At 38.0% G+C, this 27,682-nt stretch overlaps 1 protein-coding gene across 3 annotated transcripts in view; it reads left to right on the top strand.

Annotated features, from left to right (window-relative positions):
• Positions 1–9,448: 9,448 nt before the first annotated feature.
• Positions 9,449–27,682, top strand: part of GLRA2 (glycine receptor alpha 2) — a 207,189-nt gene continuing 188,955 nt past the window's right edge. Inside the window, exons 1-3 of one of the 3 annotated variants that reach the window (XM_070783827.1) lie at positions 9,449–10,215; positions 11,099–11,305; positions 12,314–12,447. In XM_070783827.1, the coding sequence (XP_070639928.1) occupies positions 11,286–11,305; positions 12,314–12,447 (154 nt within the window). In that variant the 5' untranslated portion in view covers positions 9,449–10,215; positions 11,099–11,285. The remainder of the gene's footprint in view (positions 10,216–11,098; positions 11,306–12,313; positions 12,448–27,682) is intronic. The other 2 variants (XM_070783826.1, XM_070783825.1) reach the window with 2 other exon arrangements.

Here is a 27,682-nt window from a genome sequence, read left to right as displayed (position 1 = left end):
CGTTGGAAAAGACTCTGATGGTGGTAAAGATTGAGGGCATGAGGACATGGGGGTGGCAGAGGATAAGATGGTTGGATAACATCACCAACTCAATGGACATGAATTTGTGCAAACTCCAGGAGATGGTGAAGAATAGGCCAGCCTGGTATGTTGCAGTCCATGGGGTCACAAAGAGTCAGACACAACTTGATGACTGAACAACAACAACAGTGCAATAAATGTGAAAAGCCAGAAACTGGAAAAAGGTATCTGTAAATATTTGGCAAAACTAATACAATTATGTAAAGTTTAAAAATAAAATAAAATTTAAGAAATTTAAAAAAAGATATCTGTAACATATATTACTAGCAAAAGATTGCTAGAAAATAGATTTTACACGTAAATAAGGAAAAAGAAACAACCTAATTGAATAGTTTTCAAAAGAAAGAAACAGATTTTTCATAGATATAACACAAATGGTCAGTAAACATATTGAAAAGGTATTCAGGCTCATTAATAATTAGATAAATAAACATATACAGACTAAAAGCACAATGAGATGCTATTTAACATTGGCAGAAATTAAGAAGTCTGACAATGCCAAATGTTGCTGAGCATATAAAGAAACCAGAAACTTTCTCTCCTATGGTGAGAGTACCAATTATTAGAACACTGTAAGAGACAACGTGGTATCAGCCAATGAAATGAAGTTGTGTGTACCTTAGGATTCAGTAACTCTCCCTCCAAATATGCACATGTACGGGAAAAGAAGTGAAGAAGAATATTACACAGCAGTATTTATCATAGCAAAGCACCTGGCAACAACCCAAAAGCCCATCCATCAGCAGTGGAACGGATGAATAAATTGTGAAACGCTCAGAGAACAGAGCAATATGGTGTGAAAATGAATGACTTCTTGCTACGTGCAATAACATAATATGGACCAAACAAAATAAGTCACAGAAAAATACAATCTCATTCAATTTACGTATGCATCAAAACATGAGAAACTACACAATATGTGTGTATGTGTGTGTTAGATAATAAAGCAAAGCAAGAATATGATGAGATCTTAGATTAGCATTCAGGGGGCTTCAGAAGTTTTGGTTTTCTATGTCTTACACCATATGTGGTTACATAGAAATTTGTTTTATCATTATTCTGCATATTCTATGAATATTTCACATACATATTTTAATAAAAATGTAATACTTCATAATATACCATTTTCAAAAAGCAACTTAAAGTATTAATCAGCCTGGCCTATGAGTGAGAGCTCAGTCGCATCCAACTCTTTGTGACCCCATGGAGTGAAGCCTGCCAGGGTCCTCTGTTCATATTTCCCAGGCAAGAATACTGGAATGAGTTGCCATTTACTCCTCCAGGGGATCTTCACAATCCAGGGATCGAACCTGCATCTCCTGCATTGGCAGGTGGATTCTTTACCACTGCGCCAGCTGGAAAGCCCTATTAATTAGCAGTGGAGTTGATTAGAAACAGAGCATGAAAAAGAGTAGTCTGAGAGCTTGAGATGTCTCCATCAGTCTATTTGAGATAGGATCTACTCAACTTTTTCACATTTCAACCATATGGTAGAGATCCTATACCTCTAATATCTCTAATTTCTGGTTTATCCCTGTTTATCATGAAACTTTCCAGGCAAAGTGCACACAAGAAGCTTACACATCACTCAGTCCACATGGGTTACGTGGCAGCCTGATAGCAACATTTTCATTCTATGTGGTTTCTATGTCAGGTTTATATTATATACAGTTAGTACGTCACATCCTAACATACTTGGGGCACAGAAAAGATTAATCTTGTGAACCAGCCAAGCTAATAACCAAAGTTTAAACTGATGAATCCATAGGCGAATGCCACATTTTGAAGCTCTTAGGTGTCAGTAAGCTGATCTCTGCAGATGATACCCTGACCTAGAGACCCGATTCCATAGTATTTATTTTTCTTACCTTCACATATGGATCATAAGTCTCTAGAGGATCAAAATACTGTTGTATTACTTTGCCTCATCTTCAGAGAAATACACAGTATTTTGTATATAGTAAATGCTTGATTAATATTTGTTGACTGGTTGATTGACAGAACTGTTGATTACCTATATTCTTTACTGTCAGTATCTATACTACACTTTACAACAATAATAAAAATGCCATCATTGAATACAATGAATGGAACTCCATTTCAACTACTAAGTGCTAGATTACTTGCAAATGTAAAACTATTGCTATTGTCCAACTGAAAATAATTCACTCTTTCAAAATCAGCTTCTTTTCAGTCTTCTGTGAACTTAGATGAGGCATTTTATATGGGTGGGGGCAAGCATCATCAAGTCAATAATGAAAAGTTAAAGCCTGAGAACTCCCCAAAAGAAAATTTCAGCAAGAGTATAATAATAACTAAGGTGATGTCGAAGTGGTTTTTGCATCAGTTGCAGAACCAAACTTAGGAAAGTCTAAGACAAGTGATACTGCAGCAGTCAATCTTATTGTTATTCATTATTTTCATTTTTAGAATTGTACCAGAGAAGGAACCTTTCTAATACATTCAAGAGGGACTATATTTGATTTATCCTCCAAATTATTGTTTGCCTTCTTCATGTTTATGAAAAGAAATGCTGTATTTTTCACATTAGCCAACAGAGAAGCAATCATTTGTATGAATCATCACTGGAAATAGAAATTGTTTCAAGTGCTGGACACATTTGTGGTCTGTAAACATTGAGCACTAATAAGCAGAAGAATTCCAATCATAAAATGATTTTTCTGACTTCTAAGTCATTTTATCCAGAAATGCTCTGGACAGACATCCAATTGTCTGCATGGAACCAAGAGCAGTGATTTCACATTTACACTTCATGGTCTTGAAGCCTGCCTCTCTGTATGTGGGGCATCTTTATTCATACCACAAGATTAAGAAGAGAGAATTTAGCTGGATTTCTAAAAATTAAAAAGAATAAATGTAGGGTGACATCAGCTCTTTAGGCATCCTTGCTCTGTAGACAATGTTGGACATTAAAAACAGCTTTAAAGTCCTGAATACTAGTAGCAGTGCGAACTATGCTTCATTTTTTTACCTCCATGCTAAAATTCCAGCCCTCCTATCAATTTATTTAACCCAATGCAATGGGCTCTACAGTGTGCCTTTGATTTCCGATATAACCACTGCAAGGGGATGAAGGACATAAAGGGCCAGTGAAGGACCATGCGAGTTGAAAGCCAGTTGCTGACTCTGCAGTGGTAGCTTAGAGATCTAAGATTTAAGAGACAGACTCTCTATCTGATCCCTGAGATATTACATATAGCACCCCCCCTCCCCCCCCAAAAAATGGCAGGAGCTTCCCTGGTGGCTCAGTAGTAAAGAATCCGCCTGCCAATGCAGGAGACACAGGTTTGATCCCTGGTCCAGGAAGATCCCATCTAAGATGCCACAGGGCATCTAAGCCTGTGGGCCACAACTATTGAGCCCATCCTCTGGAGCCCAGGAGTCAAAAGTACTGAGTCCACGTGCCATACTACTGAAGGCTGCGCTTTAGAGCCTGTGCTCCACAACAAGAGAAGCCTCCGCAATGAGAAGTCCATGCACCGCACTCCCCGCAACTAGAGAAACACCTGCGCAGCAACTAAGACCCAGCTCAGCCAAAATAAAGAAAGAAAAATTGTTTTAAATGGCAATCACTAATCATTGATCTCACAAGCTATACATTTTAACAAGTATCATAATAACCATGCAGGCTCATGTCAAAAGATTTTCTCACTCAGAAATCTATTCTAACCTAGGGCCCTCTAGTGAGGTCTTTTGGATACAGAAGAATTTCTCCTGAAATTCAGAAGGTGCATTTTATCAAAGTGAAATTGGCTTTATCATTTTCTGTGAGGAAGCATCCTTAAGCAACTAAAGATTTGGTAAAACAACTTCTTGCCCTAATTTACCTCAAACCTCTGCTTCTCAGTTGGTGTCAATTATAAATTAATGATTCCTTTCTTAATCACTACATCATCTTTTCAATGGAAGACAGGATGCTCATATTTGAGAAGGACCATGTCTCTTCATGAAGACCTGTAAGAGTTCATGAGGCAACCTGATGCAGGACATTGATCTATTAGACATCTTTCAACTCTTTTCCTAAGGAAATAGACTTTGAAACTCTTAATAATGGGTTTTTCATTTGACATTCGTGTGTATGAATTTAATGGAGACCAAAATTCCATCAAGAAAGGGGCATTACTGCAATGGAATTATAAACATAGTTTTAAAATAGTTGGGTATATAGTAGCTTCTCAGTGACTTGAAAAATATGATAAGAAATAAGTCTGTTCTCTGGATAGGGAATATAGAAAGGATGACTTTGTCACTTAACAGTCATGTGGACTTGGGAGAATTGATCAACTTACATGAGCTTTACAGGGAAGCCCAGCATGCTGCAGTCCATGGGGTCACAGAGTCAGACACAACTGAGAGAATGAACAACAACAACAAATTCCTCACTGGAAAAAATAGTGAGAAATCATTGTTCTGCCTACACATGGTATGTATGTTTGTGTGCTACAAAGCACTATGTATGTTAGAAATGTATCAATGTCTGTAAACAATACTTATGTTCAAATGATACTGATGTTCATAAGAAACATCTCTTTGTTTACATCTATTTAGAATCTTTAAACATGTAGTATCATATAGACCAAATACTGTGTATTGATCCTTATGATGTTATAGGAAGGGTCAGAATCTTCTCATTTCTCTGATGAGTACAAAATGAGGGTGCCACATGCCTTAACCAGCTGTGATTTAGTGAATTAGAACCATAGGTGGATTTGACTTCAGGATTCCATTGCATTGCAAATATGACCTTTTTCAAACTCCAGAGACTTACTCTCCTTGAAAGTGGAATTGTCCAAGGGACAGAGTGAAAACATGAATTTTAGCAGTCAATAGATGCTAAGAACTGAGATTAAGAACCCAAAACACACAGTCAGCTATGATTTCATAAGACTTTCAAGAGTATTCTATATTTTATATAGCAATATTATCATCCATATTTTATATATTATGACAGTGAAGCTCAAATGACTTGCCTAAGGTCATGTAACTGATCAGTGTTAGAGGTGGTACCTAAATTAAGGACATCCGGTTCATAGTCTCCTACTTGTATTTTCATTTCATGCTATAGACCCCCGAGCCACTGAGCTGGCTTTTCTTTCAAATAATTATATTCTCAACTTGTTAATCCCTTAACAAGTAATTTTTGACAGAATGATACATATTTAAGTATATTGGTTTTTTCAAGCAGCACTTTTGGGTGCTTTCAAAAAACTACATTCTAATCACCATCGATACCATTATGATTCCTGTCATTAACATTGAATGGATGGATATACTATGGTAGGAAAAAAACCAGAGGCCCTCCCCTCCCCCATCCATTACAAAGCTCACTGAGAAAATGAAAGTTGCTCAGTCGTGTCCGACTCTTTCTGACCCTATGGACTATACAAGTCCATGGAATTTTCCAGGCCAGAATACTGGAGTGGGTAGCCTTTCCCTTCTCCAGGGGATCTTCCTAACTCAGGGATCGAACCCAGGTCTCCCACATCACAGGCAGATTCTTTACCAGCTGAGCTATCAGGGAAGCCCCACAAAGCTCATTATCTAAGCAATAATTGTACACATGTATACATGCAATGGTGACAAGCTCTTTGAATCAAAGTTGCTGAGTAGTAAAGAAATCTGTAATAGGGAGAGTTGACAGAGTCATGCAGGTTAGGAAAGCCCTTCTTGAGGAAATGACATTTGAAAAGAGATTTGAGAAATAAGATATGCAAAAAAGACAAAATGAGAGGCATGAGCACTCTCTGGGATTATGCAAAATGGCAAATGTGAGGGACTAAAAAAAGACCAATATGGTTAGAAGAGAAGGAATAAGATGAAGGACAATGTGCTGCTGCTGCTGCTGCTGCAAGTCGCTTCAGTCGTGTCCGACTCTGTGCGACCCCATAGACGGCAGCCCACTAGGCTCCCCCGTCTCTGGGATTCTCCAGGCAAGAACACTGGAGTGGGTTGCCATTTCCTTCTCCAATGCATGAAAGGGAAAAGTGAAAGTGAAGTCACTCAGTCATGTCTGACTCTTAGCGACCCCATGGACTGCAGCCTACCAGGCTCTTCCATCCATGGAATTTTCCAGGCAAGACTACTGGAGTGGGGTGCCATTGCCTTCTCCGGAAGGACAATGTAGGCATGGGCCAGACCATGTGGCACTTTCAGATCACGTTAAGTACTTTACTTGTTCTGCCCAAATATCAATAGAGAGTCATCATGTTAATCAGAGGGCATGACATAATCAGATTTTGATTTCTGAATAATTGTTCTGGCTGCAGTGTAATAATGAAGTGGTGGAGGATCTGCTGTTGGTGCGGGTAGAGAAGTAAGGTAACTATTGCTGCAATCCAAGCAAGAGATAGGATAGCTCTACTAGGGTCATGGAGGCTGAGACAGAAAGAAGTGGACAGACTTGGTAAATATTTGAGAGAGAAAATCAATAGGGCTAGGTAAAGACTGAATACGGTAGGTGATGGAGAGAGAGTCTTAGAGTTGATGCCTTAGCTTTTGTTTGGTGATAATGAAATAGGAGCAGCAGAACAGAAACAGGATTTGAAGGAAGTATTAAAACCTTGGTTTGGACATGTGGACTTTATGGAACCTTTGAGACATTCAATGGGAATTGTTTAGGAAGAAGTTGGATGTGTAGGTCTGCATGAAAGTGAAAGTGAAAGTGAAGTCGCTCAGTCGTGTCCGAGTCTTTGAGACCCCATGGACTGTAGCCTACCGGGCTCCTCCGTCCATGGGATTCTCCAGGCAAGAATACTGGAGTGGGTTGCCATTTCCTTCTCCAGGGGATCTTCCCAACCCAGGGATCGAACCCAGGTCTCCTGCATTGCAGGCAGACGCTTTAACCTCTTAGCCAATATATTTGTGTGTCATCTGCATAAAAGGAAAATGCAAATTATAGATGTATATAGTATTGTCTAAGAGAGTGTAGAATGAGAAGATGAGAGGACCTAGAATACAAACTTTAGAAAATCCAACTAATATAACCCAGGAGGATGAGGAAACGCTTGCCAAGGAGACAATACACTAGGCAAGCCAGGGGTGTACTGTGTCACAGGGTCTAGAGAAGAAAGCCATTGAAGACAACAGAATGGTGGCTGCTAGGGGTGGAGGACAGGGAGAAATGAGGAGCTGCTAATCACTGGGTATAGTTTCAGTGATAATAAGATGAATAAGTTCTAGAGATGCACTGTATAGTTCTGAGCCTACAGTTAAGAACATTGTACTTTACACTAAAAAATCTGTTGAGAGAATAAATTTCAAGCAAAGAGCTCTTTCCACAATGAAATAAATATAAATTTAAATAAAAGAAGGGAAAAGAGATGTTAAGTGCCATGGAAATGTCAAGCAAGATGACAACAGAAAAAATACCCTTCAGCCTTAGTTACAAGGAATTCATTGGCAAACTCAGGGAGAGCCGTTTCTATAGATTGACAGAGCTGGAATCCAAATTGAGGAGAGCTGAGAAGTATAATGAGGAGGTTACATTAGGTCTTCTCCAAAGTTCCCTCCAACTCTAAAATAATATATACTTTGATTTCATGCTGCTAGCCAGAGTCTCCCTTTGTCACAGGTTTCCCTACTCACTCTACTCTCGGTTACTAACATTGAAAGAAATGACTGGCAAAGACTTTATTACTTGAAGCATCATTACAACCTCAAAAGCTTTTTGGATAAATAATTTTCCTATACTTTTACATATATAGTTTCGCTTTTGGAAAGAATCTTGAGCACAAAAAAAATCTTGTATGATTTTTCCATAGCACCAACTGAAGAAATATATTTCCAGGAATTGATTTTATTTTTTGGGTCAGGACTGCAGGGATAAAATCAGGTCTAGAGTTTCCATGTGGATGAATTTGGAAGTGAACAGATTCAAACTGCAGTCCAGGGATGTCTCACTTTACACTAGACTGTTTTTCTTTTAAACTGAATCAGTTTTTCTGGGTTTTGTGAGTTAAGAAAACACTTTCAAAGAACTGATTTTGTATGTAAACAGAATGCTTGCGCACTGCTGCTTTTCATCTAAAGAAAGGTCCTATATTCTCACTGTCTTGGTGAGATAGAAATCTGATAAAGGGCATACATAACATTGCCACTCAAAGTGTGATCAGTGGGGCCAGCACCATCAACATCAGCCAGGAACTTGTTAGAAATGCAGAATCTCAGGCACCACCTCAGACCTACCAGATCAGAATATGCATTTCAATAAGACCATCGTGATTTATGTTAAGATTAAAAGGTAAAAAGAATGTGCATTTTTTCTTAGAATTTCCTTTTTGAAATCACAGAATTCCTTGTTACTCTGCTATGATATTTAAACTTATCCATGCACATATTAGTCATTTATGGAATAAAAATTAATCATCTTATTTTATTTTAAAATCAAGACCTGCAGTGGAGTGCCAAGGAGACGGACAAAGTATATTTTGCAGACAAACAGTAGGTTACTCACCCAGCTCATGGCAGAACATGAATTTTTCATCTCCCCTTGCCAGAAGTTGATAATTACTTACACTGAACTATTTATCCTTCCTCTTTTTTATTAATAATATTTGTAAGTTTAATTTGAAATAGCAAGGTTACCTGTCATGCTTTTTGTACAGGATTTATAAACTTGCACTATTTTCTGTCTCTTTAGCCAATTTAGGAGAAGAACATTTATACTTTATGACTCATCCCTGGTGATTAACATCTGTAATGGGCAGAAGAAACTCAACCTGCAGTCTCACCCTTCCTTGCTCCAGCTCTTACTGGGAGCCCTAGTCTAACCTTTAACCAGGGCAGGAAAAGATTGCTACTGCCCCCTGCCGGCCCATTTTGTTTTTTCTTTATTACAAATCCGTGACTTGAAGAGGATGCCCAAGGATTTTGAGCCGCTAAAGAAAGCTCAGCGAAGGGGCTTTCCCTAGTAAAGAAGTAGAGAGATTCTTTGGGAACAGGCAGCTAAAATCAAATGAAAACACTCAAGGGGCGAGGAAGGTATAAAGGGCTTATAAATTAAATTATCGATCCTCAAGAATCATTTTCTGCATATGGGTTTCTCTATGCCAAGGAAATGTCCCCTCCTTTCAGCACAGGATTCCTCTTTTGCCTCTAGGTTCCACTGATAAGGAGTAGACTACCCACTCCCCTACTGTAATTTCAGTACTATCGATTCTGTTCTCTGCTTCGCCCAATTTTCTTTTCCCACGCCTAGATCGTATTCCCTTCTTTTTTCAGCCTCAAACTCCCGTCCCGCCCACCCACCAACAGACTCGCATTTCCAGGAGCTCAGACCCTAGCCTCCTTCACCCTCTCCATCTATCCTGACCTCTGCTCCTCTCTGGTCATCACCGCACCCCTTCAGCAACCCTTCGCTGAACAGCCAGTCACTCCCTGCCTTCAAATAGCAGGCATGTCCGCTCTGGAATGCCTCTCCCCGACCCCCGCCCCAAGCGACTGAAAAAGGAAACATGCGCACTTCAGAGCTAGGAGCTGTCCGAGTGCTGAAATTTATCGGCTGGGTAAGATCACGTCTCCGTTTCTGTAGCCCTCATTCCAGCACAGGATCTCAGCAATTTTGCCCTCTTCTTCCTACCCACTCTAGCACGCAGAGTCCTTTCTTATCCCTCATTTGCAACTTCTTTTAAAAAGAGAACATTTTCTAGAGAAAAGAGATTCGCTAAATAGAAAGGACATAAAACAAAAGCCACTGCAACCGACTTCCAGCATGGCATTGTCACCAGCCCCCTTTGCATGGTGATGTGATTAAGGTAGCAGCATTTTTATTATTCAAGAAAAGCAGCTGGGGATCCATCAGTTCTAAGGCTTTGTCTCTCCTGGGTTAACTGATGGTCCTAAGCCCCCGTTTGACCTGACCATGATGCCTAGTACTGGCACTTTTTGTTTTTTCTCAGCAAACTGTACAAACCCAAATCTCTTTTTGATTTTCAAGGAAACTAGATTCCTGCCAAATTTTGAGTCTGGACAATAAATAGATACTTTGTCCTAGCTTCTTTCTGGAATCATTTCGGGAATATTTTCCACAAGCATCACAGATACAGGAATGAACCGGCAGCTAGTGAGCATTTTGACAACCTTGTTTGCATTTTTCTTAGAGACAAACCACTTCAGGTAGGTGAAACGACTTTGCATGCTGATATTTTCCACATGAAAACTGTTTGAAAGAGAATGTGCCATGTAATTTTTATCTATTTTCCTATGTCCTGGACCATATTATGCTAATTTTATAAAGGAGAGTTAGAGTTCTTTTGTTCTTTTAAAAAGCTTAATTATGGTGGGAAGGTGGTAAATTTTCACAAAGGCAAGTTTTATGATGCATAATCCTACTTTATGCACTTGAATGCTTTTTCACAGCCAATGTGGTATTAAGATACTCTGATGAGTTGCATGCTCTTTATATTTCTATATAATGGTGATTTTTTTTGTTTTCAAATTCTTCTGCAAGTCATTTAAAGGGATTATTGAATGCAATGCTTTTCATATGGTGCAACTGATTGAATTAATTTGCTAGGAGCATGCTCATTTTATAGAAAATATAAAAGAACCCAAATTCTTAGCCAACTTGGGACTTCTATTGTATTTCAATAACTAGATGCATACTATGAGAACTACAATTCAGGAAATTTCTTGAAACATCAAAAACATTTAAAAACTCATGCTATCACTGTAGTCTACTGTTCAATAAATTCAGAAATGTTATTGCCTATCAAAACTAAATTAATATGACATCTTTGTATTTATCCATGCATGAGAAATGGACTATGCATAATTAAAATAAGCAAGAAATCATTATTTGCATGCTTGCATTTTCTACTTAATTTATAAATCATTTAATCAATTGATACCTCAAAATATCAGATTATTAGCAGTAAGTGAAATAGCCATCCTAATAGCTAAGAGGTTCTGAGACACGATAGAGATAAGAGATGTTCGTACAACAAAGTATAGGACTCTTCATTTAATTTTCACCAAATTTTATGGTATTTTTTCACAGAACCAAGAGAAATGGAACATATAGCAATAATGCTATGAGTACTGGGAAAACCCTCTATGTTCCTTTCAGGTTCACACCTCCTACTATGATTAAGAAAAATCGTAGGCTGGGTTTTATTAGAATCACCATCATCATCATCTTCATCACCACCATCACCATTATAATCAAATAATACTTGATTAATCAGATGAATCTGCTTATGGGAATGTGAGTATTTCTAGGTGATTGTATCAATTTTAACTTTTACCAAATGTCTGTATCATCTTTGCACTTATATTTAATATTACTTCTTTGAAAAACTGTCAAGAATGTGGTATTTTCTTAGTGATAAGAATTAACAAGATTATTTGTTAAACTATTGAAAATAAAGCTTGAAAATACATACTTTGTCGAAGAAATCAACATTCAGTCAACAACTATGTATTGTGAAAGAATTCATTACATTACAAACCAAATATGCTCTTTTTATAAGCCTTTTAAGGAAAATAGAAATCTGAGAAGTTGTCCAATTACCATTTAGTGTCTTAACAATGCAAAAGACAAACTGATTTAGAAGTTCTTTTTCATGAACACTTTACTAGAAAGTCAACAATTTAAATGCTAATATATAAATAACAATGATAAAATAGAAGTACAGACATGCTCACTGTTGACCTATTTTAGAAAGAAGTTAAATTTACAAGTGAAGATTTTCTTTTAGACAACACATTGAAAATAGCTGAAAGTTGGAACAGAATCTAGCAGGTGAGAAAATAAGCAATGGGATAATTAGTTCACGGTTTACTTTGTTCTGCCCATCTTATTATATATATGTAGAGGACTTACATTAGGGGCTGAAATGCTGGAAGAATATTTTGAAAGTCATGGGGAAAGGAGACAATCACATAAATTTTAGAAATTATCATTATTTCCCTGATGACACTAGAAAGAGCTTTATATATCCATAAAACGTATAACCTAAAGCTATGCATGCTGTGTCATCTTAAACATCTTATGGCAAAGTTTGGTAACTTAGGAAATATGACTCAGGATTTATACCACTTAAAGTTACCTCAAGACCATATACAAGTTAGGAAGTTGACCAAAAAGTTTATAATTTTTTTCTTATTAACATATCAAATATATTTATAAAACACAATGTCAAACATTGTGTGAACATTAGTTCTCAGGTGATAAGAATGGAATTGTTGCTAAAAGAGTTAATGATGTGTTTAGGGCGGCTTTCTGCAAAGACCATGACTCCAGGTCTGGAAAACAACCTTCACAGACCCTATCTCCTTCAGATTTCTTGGACAAATTAATGGGAAGGACATCAGGATATGATGCAAGAATCAGGCCAAATTTTAAAGGTAGGTTCCACTTAAACTTATGTTAATTAAGTCTATGGGAAGTCCAGATGCTTGAATACACTGAAAACAAGTTTTCAGGACTTTTTATTACGAAATGAAAACAAAAAGCACAGTATTCATTTCATTTTCCCATTCTTTCAAACTAGTTGATTTAATAGCTTAAATTTTATGTGTTGTTTGCACACAAACACATAAACTTGCAAAAACTTTCCTCATTTGTGTTATGTTCCACAAGGAAAACTAAAACCTGAGATTATTGCCACATTCCCTATGTTATCTTGAGTGGGAGTGTGACCAGAAACGAATATAAGAGCAAATGATGGATGTGATTCATATGAACGACTACACCAAGGTCTTTGGTTTGGGTTTTAAATACCTACTCCTAAAATGAAGTTTAAAATTCAATATATAACATGCCATTATATATACTTTCAAGCCCTCATTTTTAAACTTTGTAAGAAAAGGCTCTAATTGAATATATTACAAACTATTGGGTCCTCTTGTTTAAGCATTCTCATTGTTTATTTGAAATTATTTATCAGAAATTAACAAAGAAGATCATAGAATTGTAAAGTGCATATGTCAAAGATGGTGGATACTGTCTTTGTTTGATTAGAAACAAACCAAAAACTTTGGTGTTTTTGTATGTTTAGCATTACAAAAATGTAATTAATAGTCTGCAAAAATTACTTTTGATATATTTGATTAATTTTTATTCTGAATCAGAAAAATACTGAAATAAGAAAGAACCAGTTATTTATTGAATTGTTTTGATGTTTTAATTTTAAAACATATTTTAAATAAGTGCGTTTTATTTTGTAATTTAATTTAAAATAATGCTGTGTGAAATATTTATAATATTTTATAAAATGATAAACCTATCTAGGTATTATGTCATAATTCATGCATTGCTTTGGTTTTGCTTATTAACTATTTAATTGGATTGCTTTCCTTGAGGGTTAATTAATTTTTATTATTGGCAAATATGAGCATGAAAACTAAATTCTAAATTCCTACCTTTTTTAAATGTTGCACCTCTGAATATACCCAGTGAAGGGCACATTACTTAAAGAAACATGTAAGATTTTTGACAAAACATTTTGATTTATAGATTAAATATAAAAAAGAGACAACAGAACTTAGTTCAAAGCTCAATTTTCCTAAAAATTTTCATGTTCACCCCATTTCATATTAATTTTATGGTTACTGGAAGTCAATATTTGAAATGAAATCCTATGAGTAACTAGTTGAGAATCAGCTTTGTCAATGAGACTGCTCACTCATACATTTATTCACTGAGCCATCTAATAACTTTTTAATCTGAACTACATACAAAAAACTACTGCATGCTTTGAAAACTTGAGAGATGTAACAGGTTTGGATGCTACCACCACAAATTTCAGTGGAGAGAGCAGATGTTACATAAATACATGTATAATAATATAATACATAATACTAGATAGAAAGAGATATTAGGAAGTACAGAGAAAATACTACAGGATTCCAACAAAAAGAAAGATGATTTTCTATTAAGCTATTCATGGAAAATTTCATAGAGAAAGACCAGAGATGGAACTGTTTCAAGTTCATGAGAATCCTGTTTAATAGTAGTTATTAACATTATTTTCCAGAAATAATTTTTTGAAAGGGAAGAAAAGTACAAAGAGTAATAAAACAAACACCCATGTTGCTAGTGCTACTTTCAGTTCAGTTCAGTTCAGTTCAGTCGCTCAGCTATGACCGACTCTGCGACTCCATGGACTGCAGTGCGCCAGGCTTCCCTGTCCATCACCAACTCCCGGAGTTTACTCAAACTCATGTCCATGGAGTCGCTGATGCCATCCAACCATCTCATCTTCTGCCGTCCCCTTCTCCTCCCACCTTCAATCTTTCCCAGCATCAGGATCTTTTCTAGTGAGTCAGTTCTTTGCATCTACTTTAAGTGACCACAGAGAATAAGCAATACTTTCCACACCGTTTTTTTCTGGTTCTTTTGGGGATGTCACTCTTTGGAAATGACATTTCTCATGATTCTAAAGAATAAAGAAATGAGGAGAATATCAAGTATAGCAAAGCATGGCCATATTTTTTAGATCTGTCCTAAAGACCCAAGTACAGGATGTTTCAAAGACTTATCAAAGGGAAATAGGTAAATATAACTTAGGACTCTTAACATTAATGAACTTTACTGACTTTTCTCTCCCTTTCCCTTTAACTCTCACTTCAATGAACCCTGATACTCTTTCCTAAATGTTACTTAGATGGACTGTTTATATCAGAACAATTATAGAACAGCTCCCACAATTCTCTTTACTGTGAGGATTTTGGTTTTTCCTGGATGTAAAACATTCCCCACTATTTTAGACAGATGTGATCTTCCCTCATTAGTGTTCCCATGGAAGTTTATATGTCTAATATAGTTCTATTGCATATTTATGATTTATCAACCCATTGCCATACCACACCTTATTTTATATATATATATATATATATATATATATATATATATATAAAGAAACCCTCCTTTTCTCCAGAATGAGGAAATAAGGACCAAGAAAGAAAGGAAAATGCAGATCAATTTTTGAAAATTAGTGCTTACAATAAATTGTAGTAGAAGTTGAGGGCGGAGGGAACCTTTTTAAGAAATGAAGTATAATTCACTCATGGTATTTGTTAGTTTTAGGTGTACAGCATAGTGATTCAGGTTTTTTTGCAGATTACATTCCATTATAGGTTACTATCAGATATAGGTTACTATCAGATATTGGCAAGGGGTGGGAACTTCTGAGGAACCTACCAGTGGTTCTAGTGGCCAGCAAAGATGATTTTAGCTGAGTTGAGGAGAAAGAAATAAAATAGATAATAAGGAACTTGTAGCAATAAGGAGACTAGGAAAACAATAGTACTTACTATAGCTGATTAGCAATGTATCAATGAGAAATTTTATATAGTAGATAGATAGATATGAAAGGTGATTAGGAAATGTGATTGTATCTGGAATAGTGATAGACTCCCTGTAAATGCCCAAACCAAACTATGATCACAATAAACATGGTGACAATGAAGACAATGATACTGAAAATAACAATAATGATGATTAATAAGAATACAAAAGGGCAAAATCTGACCACAAGAATACAAGCAAAAGCCAAATATGGGCTGTTGAGGAAAAGGGAATGGCTTTTCTAGAAGCTGTAAGAAATAACAGCATATGTCTCTGTTTTCTTTGATGCCATGTACTGGCATGGGAAAAAAAGTGTATATGCACAATTTTTCTTATTGGAAGAAATTTTTCCTGCATACTTTCAAGTCAGTAAAATACTTCATGTCTATTCCATATCCCTAATGGGCTCTGAAAGATGTCATAATGGGCATATATACAAGAAAGGAAGATGGATGTATGCTAGAAAAGGGAGCCAGAAATGATTCAGACTTAGACTCTGTAATTGAGAGCCATTCTTAGAAACTATCAAAAAAAAAAAATAGCTTTTCTGATGTGCTGAAGCATAGTGTATAAACAAAGTCATGAGTCAGAGCTGCCAATTGCATTCCATCTATGAGATCCACAGAGACTTGGGTCAGATCTCGTCAAAACATAAATTTTGAAAATCCTCACTTCAGATAAAAACACAAGCTATATCTACTCACAGTTACCTGTGTTGAAACCATGGTAAATGTTGATTCTGTGTCAACAGAGAAGCCCTTTTCCCCACTTGGGTGATTTGTCTCATTCTCAGTTGATTTATCATGGTGTTATTCCATCATCCTATCAGATATTCCTTTGTCAGTATTATTGTATCTTGAAAATGCCACTTTAAACATTAAGCTTTTCAAGAAGCCAAATGAAATGCTCAAACCTGGGCAAAATGCATTAGTTCTGATTTTCTCTCTTTGAAACAAAGCCTTTATCTATTTTAACGAAATTTTCTTTGAAAAGAAAATTAACTTAGAGTTATATCCTAAGTTTCATCCCAATGTGAATAAATGCATTTCACCAGAACATTCATTTTGGGATAGGATCTGGAATAGATAATGCCAGGAGATAATTATTCCCTCCACTTTTTTGTTCATGCCATGCACACTGATTTTTTCCCCATATCTGGAGACCTAAATTTGAAAGTGTGATGTGTGACATTAAAACCTACATTTGCATGCAATATGGTTTCCTTTATTTCCCAAGGAGTTATCAGCTCAAAAGGTGTTTCAGATGCAAGTAAGAAACAGATTCACTTCCAAAAACCTCGAGGTCTTCAGGTTTCTCCCCTTGAAAAGTCTCTTGTCTGTAGCCAACAGGAGCTCACATCATGTGTTGTGCTTATCAACCCCTGTAGGGCATGGCCTGAGCATAAATGTCCAGCAGGGACACTTGGAAAGAGTGATTCTCTCAGATGGTGGTAATGAAGCCCTAGCACAATCATTTCTTTGATCACCCTGGTAGATGCAGGCATCAGATATTACCATGGATTCTGAGAAAAAGAATAGAATGCTTACAAGCATCAGAAATATTTTTTGCAGAAGTATTTGACTTGAATGCAGAAAGCAATCAAAACCTTCAGACACCTAAAAGGGTACAGCCATATTAGAATCACACAACAGGAGATAAAAGGGGGAACTGGTTACTGAAAGGAAAGTCTGGCTGTATCAAAGAGAAATTTATATATGATAGTTTTATTCAGGTATGATGTACATGAAGATTTTTGAATATCCAAAATCTACTAGCCGTGTCACAATTTAGTTTAGCTTCATTTGTATATACTACCCAGAGAAGGCAATGGCACCCCACTCCAGTACTCTTGCCTGAAAAATCCCATGGATAGAGGAGCCTGGTAGGCTGCAGTCCACGGGGTCGCTGGGAGTCAGACACGACTGAGCGAGTTCACTTTCACTTTTCACTTTCATGCATTGGAGAAGGAAATGGCAACCCACTCCAGTGTTCTTGCCTGGAGAATCCCAGGGATGGGGGAGGCTGGTGGGCTGCCATCCACGGGGTCGGGTCGCACAAAGTCGGACACGACTAAAGCGACTTAGCAGCAGCAGCAGTATGGGCCTCCAAGGTGCTTGTCAGGAATTTGAGGTAACATCAAGAAGGAGGCATCTACAGTATTCTAACACACTCAGGCAATGTCTACTCCAAAGTATAAGTTCATTTATTGAAGTATGTCTTCCATTCCATGGTGACAGAGTAGTAGAGTGGGAGGGGTCTTGGACTTGGATCCAGAAAACCCAGGTACATGTCCTGGTTCAGCCACTTTGGAGAAGAGATGTCTCCATCTCTCTGTGACTCAGGTTTTATTCTGACTTTGCTCGCCTCATTTGGGTTGTTCTGAACATCCAAAGAAATCATAAATCTGAATGCTTTGCTTCTAACTATTAAAATTATAACAAGTAATTTGTATTATTATTACCAGTCTTCCATTTCTCTTTTATAACTGACACTGACTATGTATTCTCAAAACTTACCCTTCATGGTGATTGGGTCCTTAAAAGTTGTTTGAATTTGTTTTAAATGGGGGAAAAAAAAGAGTCAAAGAAGTTCTAGCATTTTAGAGTCCTACCACAGTAACCAGGATGTAGATGTCATATGTCTCAGCTGGTTCTTTTTTTTACTAGTCCAGTGGGAATATTTTCAACCTGAGAGGGCTATTGCATATTCCTAAATATGAAACAAAGAGGGAGCCATTTGTGTGAAGGAATTATCTTTATCAAATCTTTATTCAAATCTTATCCTTTATTATTTTCTTAGATTCATTTTTTAAATGAACCAAGTAAAAGACATAGAACCAATTTTGCTTGGTCTAGAAAGGACTCTGATGAATTTGATGCAAGATATGTGACTGTCCTTTCTGATGTATTTTCTTGTCCAGTTACTGCAGTTGCAAGGGTCACTGCACAAACGTGCTGAATTGATTTCCAATTTTAGAATAAGTATTTTAAACAGAACATTTAGTCTCTGCAACATGGCAGGTTAAGAGCACTGGAAATGGAAGCCCATAATTTAGTTTTTGAGAATGTATTGCTCCTTGGTTGATTCTGTGTGACTTCATATCCTTAATTTTCATTATTGAAAGAGCCTAAACATTTTATCCTGAGTTCTATAGTGCTTTCTGTTACTCCCCATGCTGAAGAACAATCAGTCCATTTTGTTGATAATCTGAGACCTTGTTTTAAGAAATAATGGCATATATATCAGGGTGTCTCAGTACTTAAAATGTGGACATTATAATGTGTCTAGTTGATATAATCAGGTTTAGAGAAAAATAGTTATCACCTTGTTCTTGGTGCTGTTGGATCAGACATGTTTGGTCTTAAAAATGAAAATATAGTTGATTAAGCCTCATTATAAGGTCTTTGGAAGCATTCTGTGTTCTCCTCGGAGTTAACACCTAAGAGGCTGTCTTGACTGTAGGAGGCAACGTTTTCTCATTGACTTTTTTCTTGAGAGGACTACTCTGAACACTTGTCACTGATTGCAGATACTTTAAGCCATGTGAAGCTCACTACAAGAGGGACATGAGTAAAAAGAATAGGTCTCTAAACTGGTGTTCTTAACTGTGAAGGACCTGTAGGAATAAAGTAACTAGATCTCCATTTTGGAGTTCTAGTCTGGCTAGCCAACCAAATGTGGTCGGGGGCAAGTACAAGAGGGAAACTGGACACTCTCTCTGACTCATGTCCTGGCTTATGCACCCTCCACTCCTTTATAAAGTACATGAGTACACAAAACGGTGGCTCTGTTCCATTAACATATCCATCCAAGAGGGAAAAATCAAATCCCGGGTCACGTCAAAATGTGGAAACCGAATAGGCAGTTACCATGAATGTGACTGAATAAGTCTTGTTTTCTATTTTTTTTTTTCTGTTGGGAGATGGCTCATACTTTCTTGAGGAAAAATAAGCTACACCTGCCCATGCATTGTCAAAGCAACAGAATAAATTTGCAGCAAGGGAGCACAAAAAATTACATGTAAAGGTTTTCCATCTTTATATTTCTATCTAAACACACAATTCTTTTGTTTATTCCTTTAATAAATAAGCAGTGAGCAGTATCTATGTGCCAGGAACCATGTTCCTTGCTAAGTATACAGTGGTAAACAGAAAGTTAAGCTTTTAAATGTCAGTTCTCACTTTTGTAAAAGCTGGAATATAATTTGTAAGTTTAATGCTGTACCATCCAGGATCTTTGCAGGAAAGAGACGGCACATTCCAACTGGGTGTGGGAGAGTTTGGAAAAAACCAATCCCTAAAGGGAGAATGTAGTACTCTGGGACTGTCAACAGTAGACCTGAAGAGGCAAGAAAGGGAGTAGCTGCCAGAACCTCGAGAAAGTGGCTCGAAAGAGAAGCCACGCAGTGAGATCGAAGGCGCAATGGAGCCAGTCTGTGCTGGCTTAGCAAGGAGGAAGCTGTGGATAAATATTCTGACCTCACTCTCCTCCTGCATTCCATTTTCTTGTGGACCCTCTCGTTGGCCAAATCCAACTAGAAGTCTGAAGGCAAGGGAGCTCAATGATGCCAACCCAGAAGGTCAGCTTCCCAGAGTACAGAGAAGAACAAAAAAGAGAAGACAGAATCTCGAGATGGGTGGGGAGTGGAAGGTAATCAGCATGAAGTCAGCTTATGAGCAAAGCCACCCTTCAACTTCGGGTGACCAGACAGACAGTTCCCAAACTGACAATAGGTTTAATAAGCCTTCCTTTGTCACTCTCGGGAAAGGATGGAAATGAAAACGGGATGCCACCTGGACATATTATCCCGATAGATACATGATACCTCCAAAAGCAGAGAAGAGAGAGGAAGATAATGGAACGTGATAGTTCTATTTCCTAAACAGATGAGTTAAAGAGGCGCAAAGGGGTGGGGGCAAAGAGGGAAAAAGGGAGGAGAGAGAGGTCTTCCTGTGGAATATACAAAAATAATTAATATTGTTTCCTTTCTCTCTGATTTGACATGTTTATATGTTTGCTAATATTGTTGTGTTTGCCCCTCAGTAATCCGCCCCCCTCCCCTGCCCCAGGCTTCCCACGCTGGAATGTGTTGTGGGCTTAGATTTGAAGCACAAGATTTAAATGCCAAGTCTCTTGGGGCAGCATTTCTGAGACACAGCCTTTCCTCCTTGCTCTTCTGTCTGTACAGAGCTGAAGAAGAAGTGTTAGATGCCTAGGGGCAGAGAAGTGTGTATTCTGAGGAAATGGTGGGTCTAAGGGACAGTTGCTTGTTTTCCACTCTTGGTTGGTTTGATTACTGCACCTGAAATACAGCTACTTATCATGGCAATTCTAACTACTTTAGGAAAACCTCAGAACCACTTTACCACCTAATTTTTCTTTCACTTTTAAAACCCAAGTGTACATAGAAGATAATATAATCTATCTTCTTCTGATTTATTTACATTTAAATACTTCAAGATGTGGGTTTCTAAGAACAAATTCACGCCCGACAAGGCAGCTGAGATTTCTTTTATCAGGCTTTCTCTTAGCAATAGATAAAGCACCCTTCCCCCTTAAATGTATTCAGAAAACAAGGAGTCTGTTTATTTAGCTTTGAATCTCCAAGTCTGAAAAGTGAAGGATACACACATTTGGTAAACCACACTGTAACAACCCCAGTAGGATGATAATTCAGGATAATTTATACATATACTGGAGTTCTCACAGTGAATTTCTCATATTCTACTTTTTCTTTTGAATTAACTGTGGTTTTAATACGTGAATGTTTTATAGAGTATGCCAAGTCAAATGACTTAGGATTTAATGCTAAACCAAACTGGCAACCAGTCAGATGTGTTTCTCAAACCACGCTTTTCAGAACACCTGCTTTAGAGCCCTGTGAGTACTGTTAAAAGGGCACATGGCTGGTCCCACCTTTCCAACTCTACCTCTCTAGAATCAACGAATGATGGGATGTTTAAACACCCACTTTAACAAATTCATTACTCCCTATAGTTTAAGAACTACAGGTCCAGAGTGAGAAATTTTGCTCCCGTAGCTGAAGAATAATATCTTCCTTATAGTATTTTTCCCCAAGATACTGTGTGCCAGTATTGCCTTACCAAATAAAGGTGGGGGACATCCTACAAGAAAAAAAATCTAAACTGAGACTCATGATGCCTTGTTTTAATTACAGTTTTGCCTGCTGTGACCTAGAGCATTGCCACCCAACCTCTCTGGGATTAATTCTTGTCATCTCCAAAATAAAAGACTTGGACCAAGATGTCTGTTTCACTTCTAATTTGGATAGTCCCTAGTCTTTACAGTCTAAGTGAATATTTTTGAGTATGTCCCTTTCTAAATTATTGATTCACCCACAGAAGAGCTTGGATGCAACCAATCTTCCCAGAGAACTGGTCTCTGAGAAATTGTTCTGCCCAGAATTCTTTACAGTTGCTTATATCTTATTTCAACTCGCAATACTTCAAGGATGATCATTATTCTCCAGAAGACTCTGGAAGCTTCCAAGAGGATTAGTGAAGGAATCAGCCATTCACAACTTTTTTTCTTGCTCTTAAAAGGTTTGCATGTAGCAAATTCATGTACAGAGGCTGCTTCTAGGAAAAGTAGCTATCGTGTTTCTTTAGTTCAGCATCTGGTCAAAGATGTTTCTCAAGACACTAGTTCCATGAAATGTTCTCAGATATAAGGTTTAAAATGTAAAATAAGAATGGAAATTCTGCAAAACATCCTCTAAGAGACTCTAATATTCATTAGCATGTTAAAATGTTTTGAAAAAAAGCTACAGTAAAAATATACAAATAAATATTTTAAAAACTTTTATTTGTAACACAAGGGCTTATCCTTCACTTATTTGATCATAGATTCCTTAAATGAGTAACATTCTCAGGAACTAGTGTTTTACAGACTGTACTTTGGAAAATGTGGTCTTGGTAAAAACTATGGGACCAACTGAAATTTTTTTTAACATGAAAATAGCTGCTGCTGATGGGAAACCTACATATATATATATATATATAAAATATGATTATCTGCTAGAAAGATAATATTCATAAGAGTAGGAAGGCCCCAGAATTCAGTAAACATGGCTTTTGTTTTGATACATGGTCAACATTAGCATTCCGATGCCACAAGAGAATTACGATACAAGTTAGATTATTATTGCAGACTATTTATCTCCTGCTTCATTTACATGAATAAATAAGCAAACAGTAGCAATTTGAAAAAACAAACATTGAAAACAAAAGAAAAGACATTAGTCAGTACAGCAAAATACTTTGATCTGATAATCACCTTCTGTTTTAGTCTTTATGATTCTTAAATGCTGAGTGACAAATATACACTTAAATAAGTGACCTTTAACCTTGAACTAAAGACTTTTTTTTCAGCAGAACATAACAAAATTTCATGGCTACATGGAAAATTTCCTTTTGGATTGCCATTCTCTTTCAGGCAGTTTTCCAAGATGAATAAATCTCGTATGATTTCCATTCCACTGTTTGTTAAGAATTTTTTTCCCTATTACTTCTTTGAAATTAAAAAAATTTGAATGCATACTATAAAAAAACTTCTTTTAACAATTGAAATTATGCAGTATTTATCTCAATGTGTGTAGATTTAGGGTTAAGGTATTCATAGTACTAAAATATATTCTAAGTTGGTCTGCTCAAAATTGATGCTTCATGTGCTGCTGCTGCTGCTGCTAAGTCACTTCAGTCGTGTCCAACTCTGTGCGACCCATAGATGGCAGCCCACCAGGCTTCCCGTCCCTGGGATTCTCCAGGCAAGAACACTGGTGTGGGTTGCCATTTCCTTCTCCGATGCATCAAAGTGAAAAGTGAAAGTGAAGTCGCTCAGTCGTGTCCGACTCTAGCGACCCCATGGACTGCAGCCTACCCGGCTCCTCCATCCATGGGATTTTCTAGGCAAAAGTACTGGAGTGGGGTGCCATTGCCTTCTCTGGATGCTTCATGTAGTTAGATATAAATTCCCAGGAAGAACTATTGAAAATTGTTTTCAAAGAAGATAGATGCAGAAAGAGAAATGTCTTTGAAATATCACTAAATGTCTTGAGAAAAGAGTTACCTATATATAAAAGTTTTTAATTACTAGTTCTTCCCTTATACTTTCTCTGAATTTGTCAAATAAACAACTGATTTTTTTCTTCCTGTTTCTTATTTCAAGGTCTTAGTAAAATTTGGAAAACAAAGTAGGGGGTGGGAAAATACTAAACCTGTGCATGTGTGCTCAGGCATATCTGACACTGCGACCGCCAGGCTCCTCTGTTCATGGAATTTTCCAGGCAAGAATACTGCAGTGGGTTGCCATTTCATACTCCAGGGGATCTTCCCAATCCAGGGATGGAACTCACATTTCTTGCATTGGCAGGTGGATTCTTTACCATTAAGCCACCAGGGAAGCCCAATACTAAAGCTCCCTTAGCCTGAATGGCTCCTGATCCACATCATTTACAATTGACTCTTGAACAATGTGGGGCTGGGGTGCCAAATCCCAGCAGTTGAAAGTCCATGTGTAACTTTACAGTGGGCCCTCTGTTATTCAAGTTCTGCATGGGTGGATTCAACCAAAGAGAGTGGGTTGTATACCACTAGTAGGCTTTTATTGAAAAAATATTGCATATAAGTGGGTCCATATAGTTCAAACTCATCTTGTTCAAGGGTCAACTGTATCTCATACAGTAGATGAAGACACATTGATGATGGAACTGCTACACATTCTATAGCAAACAAGCCCCTTATTTGAAACATTGCTTCAAGGTATCCATGTAATGGCATTGGTGCTGATATTCCACTGTACAACCCACAGATAATGGAACAGCAATTTTTCAGCTTTTCTGGTCATTGAGGGCTTCCCTCATAGCTCAGTTGGTAAAAAATCCACCTGCAATGCAGGAGACCCCGGTTTGATTTCTGTGTTGGGAAGATCCACTGGACAAGGGATAGGCTACCCATTCCAGTATTCTTGGGCTTCCCTTGTGGCTCAGCTGGTTAAGAATCCGCCTGCAATGCGGGAGACCTGGGTTTGATCCGTGGGTTGGGAAGATCTCCTGGAGAAGGGAAAGGCTACCTACTCCAGTATTCTGGCCTGGAGAATTCCATGGACTGTATAGTCCATGGGGTTGCAAAGAGTCAGAAACGACTGAGCAACTAGCGATTTTTCAGCTTTACTGGTCATTGAAGGTTGGTATAAATTGGACCTAGCAGAGGAACTGAGTGAAGATGAAGTATAAAGAAGTGATTTAGCACACACACAGCTTGCTTGCTCTGTCTTCAGATTTTGTATCATATAGCCTGAGTGCCTGACTCAGATTCATTGCTATCATTTGCTTCCAGTATCAATGCAGCTTCTACATTTCTAGGAGGCAGATAGTGGCATTATACTGGGGGATGAGGAGATGGCTTTGCTGAATCCTAGTTATAGAAGTCATGGGATATGAAGATACGGATAACATTTTCCCTAGTATTTTCTGAAACTTGATAGTAAAATGATGTATGTAGTGTCTTCTCAAAGTATAAAAATTTAAGAAGAGATCATCTCTGTTTGAAAAGAAATGTCACAGAGGTCCAATGCCACACCTTGTGAATAGAAAGCCCTGGCACCACAATTTCTATTTTTTTCAGGAAGGTGTTTTTTTAATAGATAAAATGCCACTCTGCTTGTTCTCTCTAAAATTCGAGGTCATAGCTTGTTAACAATAAGGTTGCTATACTACTCAGCATTTATTTTCTCTGGAATATTCCTATTTTATTTTCTTGAGTTAGTGACCTCTCTGTGACCAGTGGCATACTTGACCTGACCCTTGCTAGACTAATCCTATATTATCAGACATGTTTCTCTAGTTCGAAATAGGAGGAATTACCCACAGTCTGGGATATGTATTCCTTTTATTTCCCCCAAGCACCTACATTTCCGATATTCACATTTGTTTATTGTGCACATATGCCTCATTTAAGCTCATCCTTTATTCAAATCTTCAGAGCAAATATTCCCACTTAAAACTCAGCAGGCAGCTTCCTGTTCCACAGATTTGATGCCAACCAAGTTTGTAACATGGAGGGCTTTCAGCAAAATGTATAAATCTCTGACTTGGGGCAAATATCCCAAAGCCCATAAAAAAAGAATTTCCTCAGCAAGAGAATACACTTATCTCAAGGGGAAAAATTCCACATTTCTACTTGTCAACAAGACTTTGCAAATGGCATAATCACATATACACACACAGACACACACACAGACACATTTTTTATTTCCTGCCTATGGCAAACGGGGCTTGCAGGAGCCCCTGGGTGAAAAGGCTTCTTTAGCACCCATTTGCCTCAACTGTATTCATTTAAGAGATGTCAGTGTACAATTAACAGCAATATGGCTTGTGTGAAGGAATCTTGGAAGAGCTCAGTGAAAGTGGATGAACATGTGAGGTGTCCATGACTGAGTTATGTGTCCTTTACCATGAGACCTTCCTCACTCCTCCATACATTGAAAGAGCATAATTATTACATAAGAATCTGAAACCAGATGCTAATAACATCTGCCACAATAAACTGCATATGTAAAGTCTCAAGGAAGCAAGTATCACCTCAGTGTCTAACTTTCCACATACATGTCGGAATAAATTATCTGCTTCAGTGATGAAGCAAAGCAGTTGAAGGTATTAACAAAAAGTATCCATTAGTGACATCATGCAAAATTCCATATAAATCACAGAATAATGCCTCTGAAAAAAGTCACAGACTTTTGAGGGAGATGTGGCAGGTGCAAATAAAGCAAAGAATTATAGCATGAATAATAAATAGATTCTTAAGGAAAGCTAAGATCAGAAATAAACTCTTATACTTTTTTTAGAAAATCCATAGTGCAGCTGCTCTGGGGTGCCTGATTGGCTATGTCTCTATCTGAATGCATAGGAAAAGCAAGCTGAACTGTCATTCGAGGGAGTAAAGAGCTCAAAATACTAGTATCCTTGAATTTCTAGACCCTTCCATGACTCTTAAAACTCTCCTGGGACTTCTCATCACTTCCAGATAAAGTCTATACACCTGTACATGGCTTACTGGGGTTTTCACGGTTAGAGTTTAGACTACATCTGTTTGAGGTTGGGTTTCTGAGAAGCAGATGCTGTGTGGAAGTGATTTATTAAGGACAACTGAGCAAGGGAGACATATAAGAGAGTGATGAAATTAGACAACAACGGGCGGTAAAAACCCAGTTAAGAGCATGATCTCAAGCCAAGCCCAATAGTAGGTGAGTGTGACCTGATCCCTCAAGGGAACTCTGAAGTGTAAGATATACCCCAGAGTTGTTCTGACTAGAGATAAGAGAGCTGACTATTCATATCCCCCTCTGTTAGTTATTGGGTAAAGATGGCTCTCAGGATGCGTATGGGTGGGTGGGGAGAGTAAATTCCCAGATAGAAGGTGGGTAAAGTGAGCTTCCCTGGTGGCTCAGAGGTTAAAGCATCTGCCTGGAATGCGGGAGACCTGGATTCGATCCCTGGGTCGGAAAGATCCCCTGGAGAAGGAAATGGCAACCCACTCCAGTACTCTTGCCTGGAGAATCCCATGGAGGGAGGAGCCTGATAGGCTACAGTCCATGGGAGTCTGACAGGACTGAGCGACTTCACTTTCACTTTCAAAGTGAGTTCCAATAGCTCTGGAACAGCCCTCTGTAAGAAACCACACGTTCTGCCTGCTGCTGCTAAGTCGCTTCAGTCGTGTCCGACTCTGTGCGACCCCATAGACGGCAGCCCACCAGGCTCCCCTGTCCCTGGGATTCTCCAGGCAAGAACACTGGAGTGGGTTGCCATTTCCTTCTCCAGTGCTTGAAAGTGAAAAGTGAAAGTGAACTCTCTCAGTCGTGTCCGACTCTGTGCGACCCCATAGACGGCAGCCCACCAGGCTCCCCCGTCCCTGGGATTCTCCAGGCAAGAACACTGGAGTGGGTTGCCATTTCCTTCTCCAATGCATGAAAGTGAAAAGTGAATGTGAAGTCGCTCAGTCGTGTCCGACTCTTCATGACCCCATGGACTGTAGCCTACCAGGCTCCTCCGTCAATGGGATTCTCCAGGCAAGAGTACATGTTCTGGCTACTGGAAGCAAAAGCATGACATTTTGCCACATGCAGCAACATGGATGGACTTGGAGGGTATTGTGCTTAGATAACTCAAACAGAGAAAGACAAATAGTGTATGATATGACTTACATGTGGAATCTAAAAAATACAACAAACTGAGGAATATATAAAAAAAGAAGCAGACTCACGGATCTAGAG

The sequence above is a fragment of the Bos indicus genome, chromosome X (assembly GCF_029378745.1).
Source record: "Bos indicus isolate NIAB-ARS_2022 breed Sahiwal x Tharparkar chromosome X, NIAB-ARS_B.indTharparkar_mat_pri_1.0, whole genome shotgun sequence".
In the NCBI taxonomy this organism is placed as follows: Eukaryota; Metazoa; Chordata; class Mammalia; order Artiodactyla; family Bovidae; genus Bos; species Bos indicus.
Note: the sequence above shows the minus strand (reverse complement) of the source record. Positions and strands in the feature narration are given on the sequence as shown.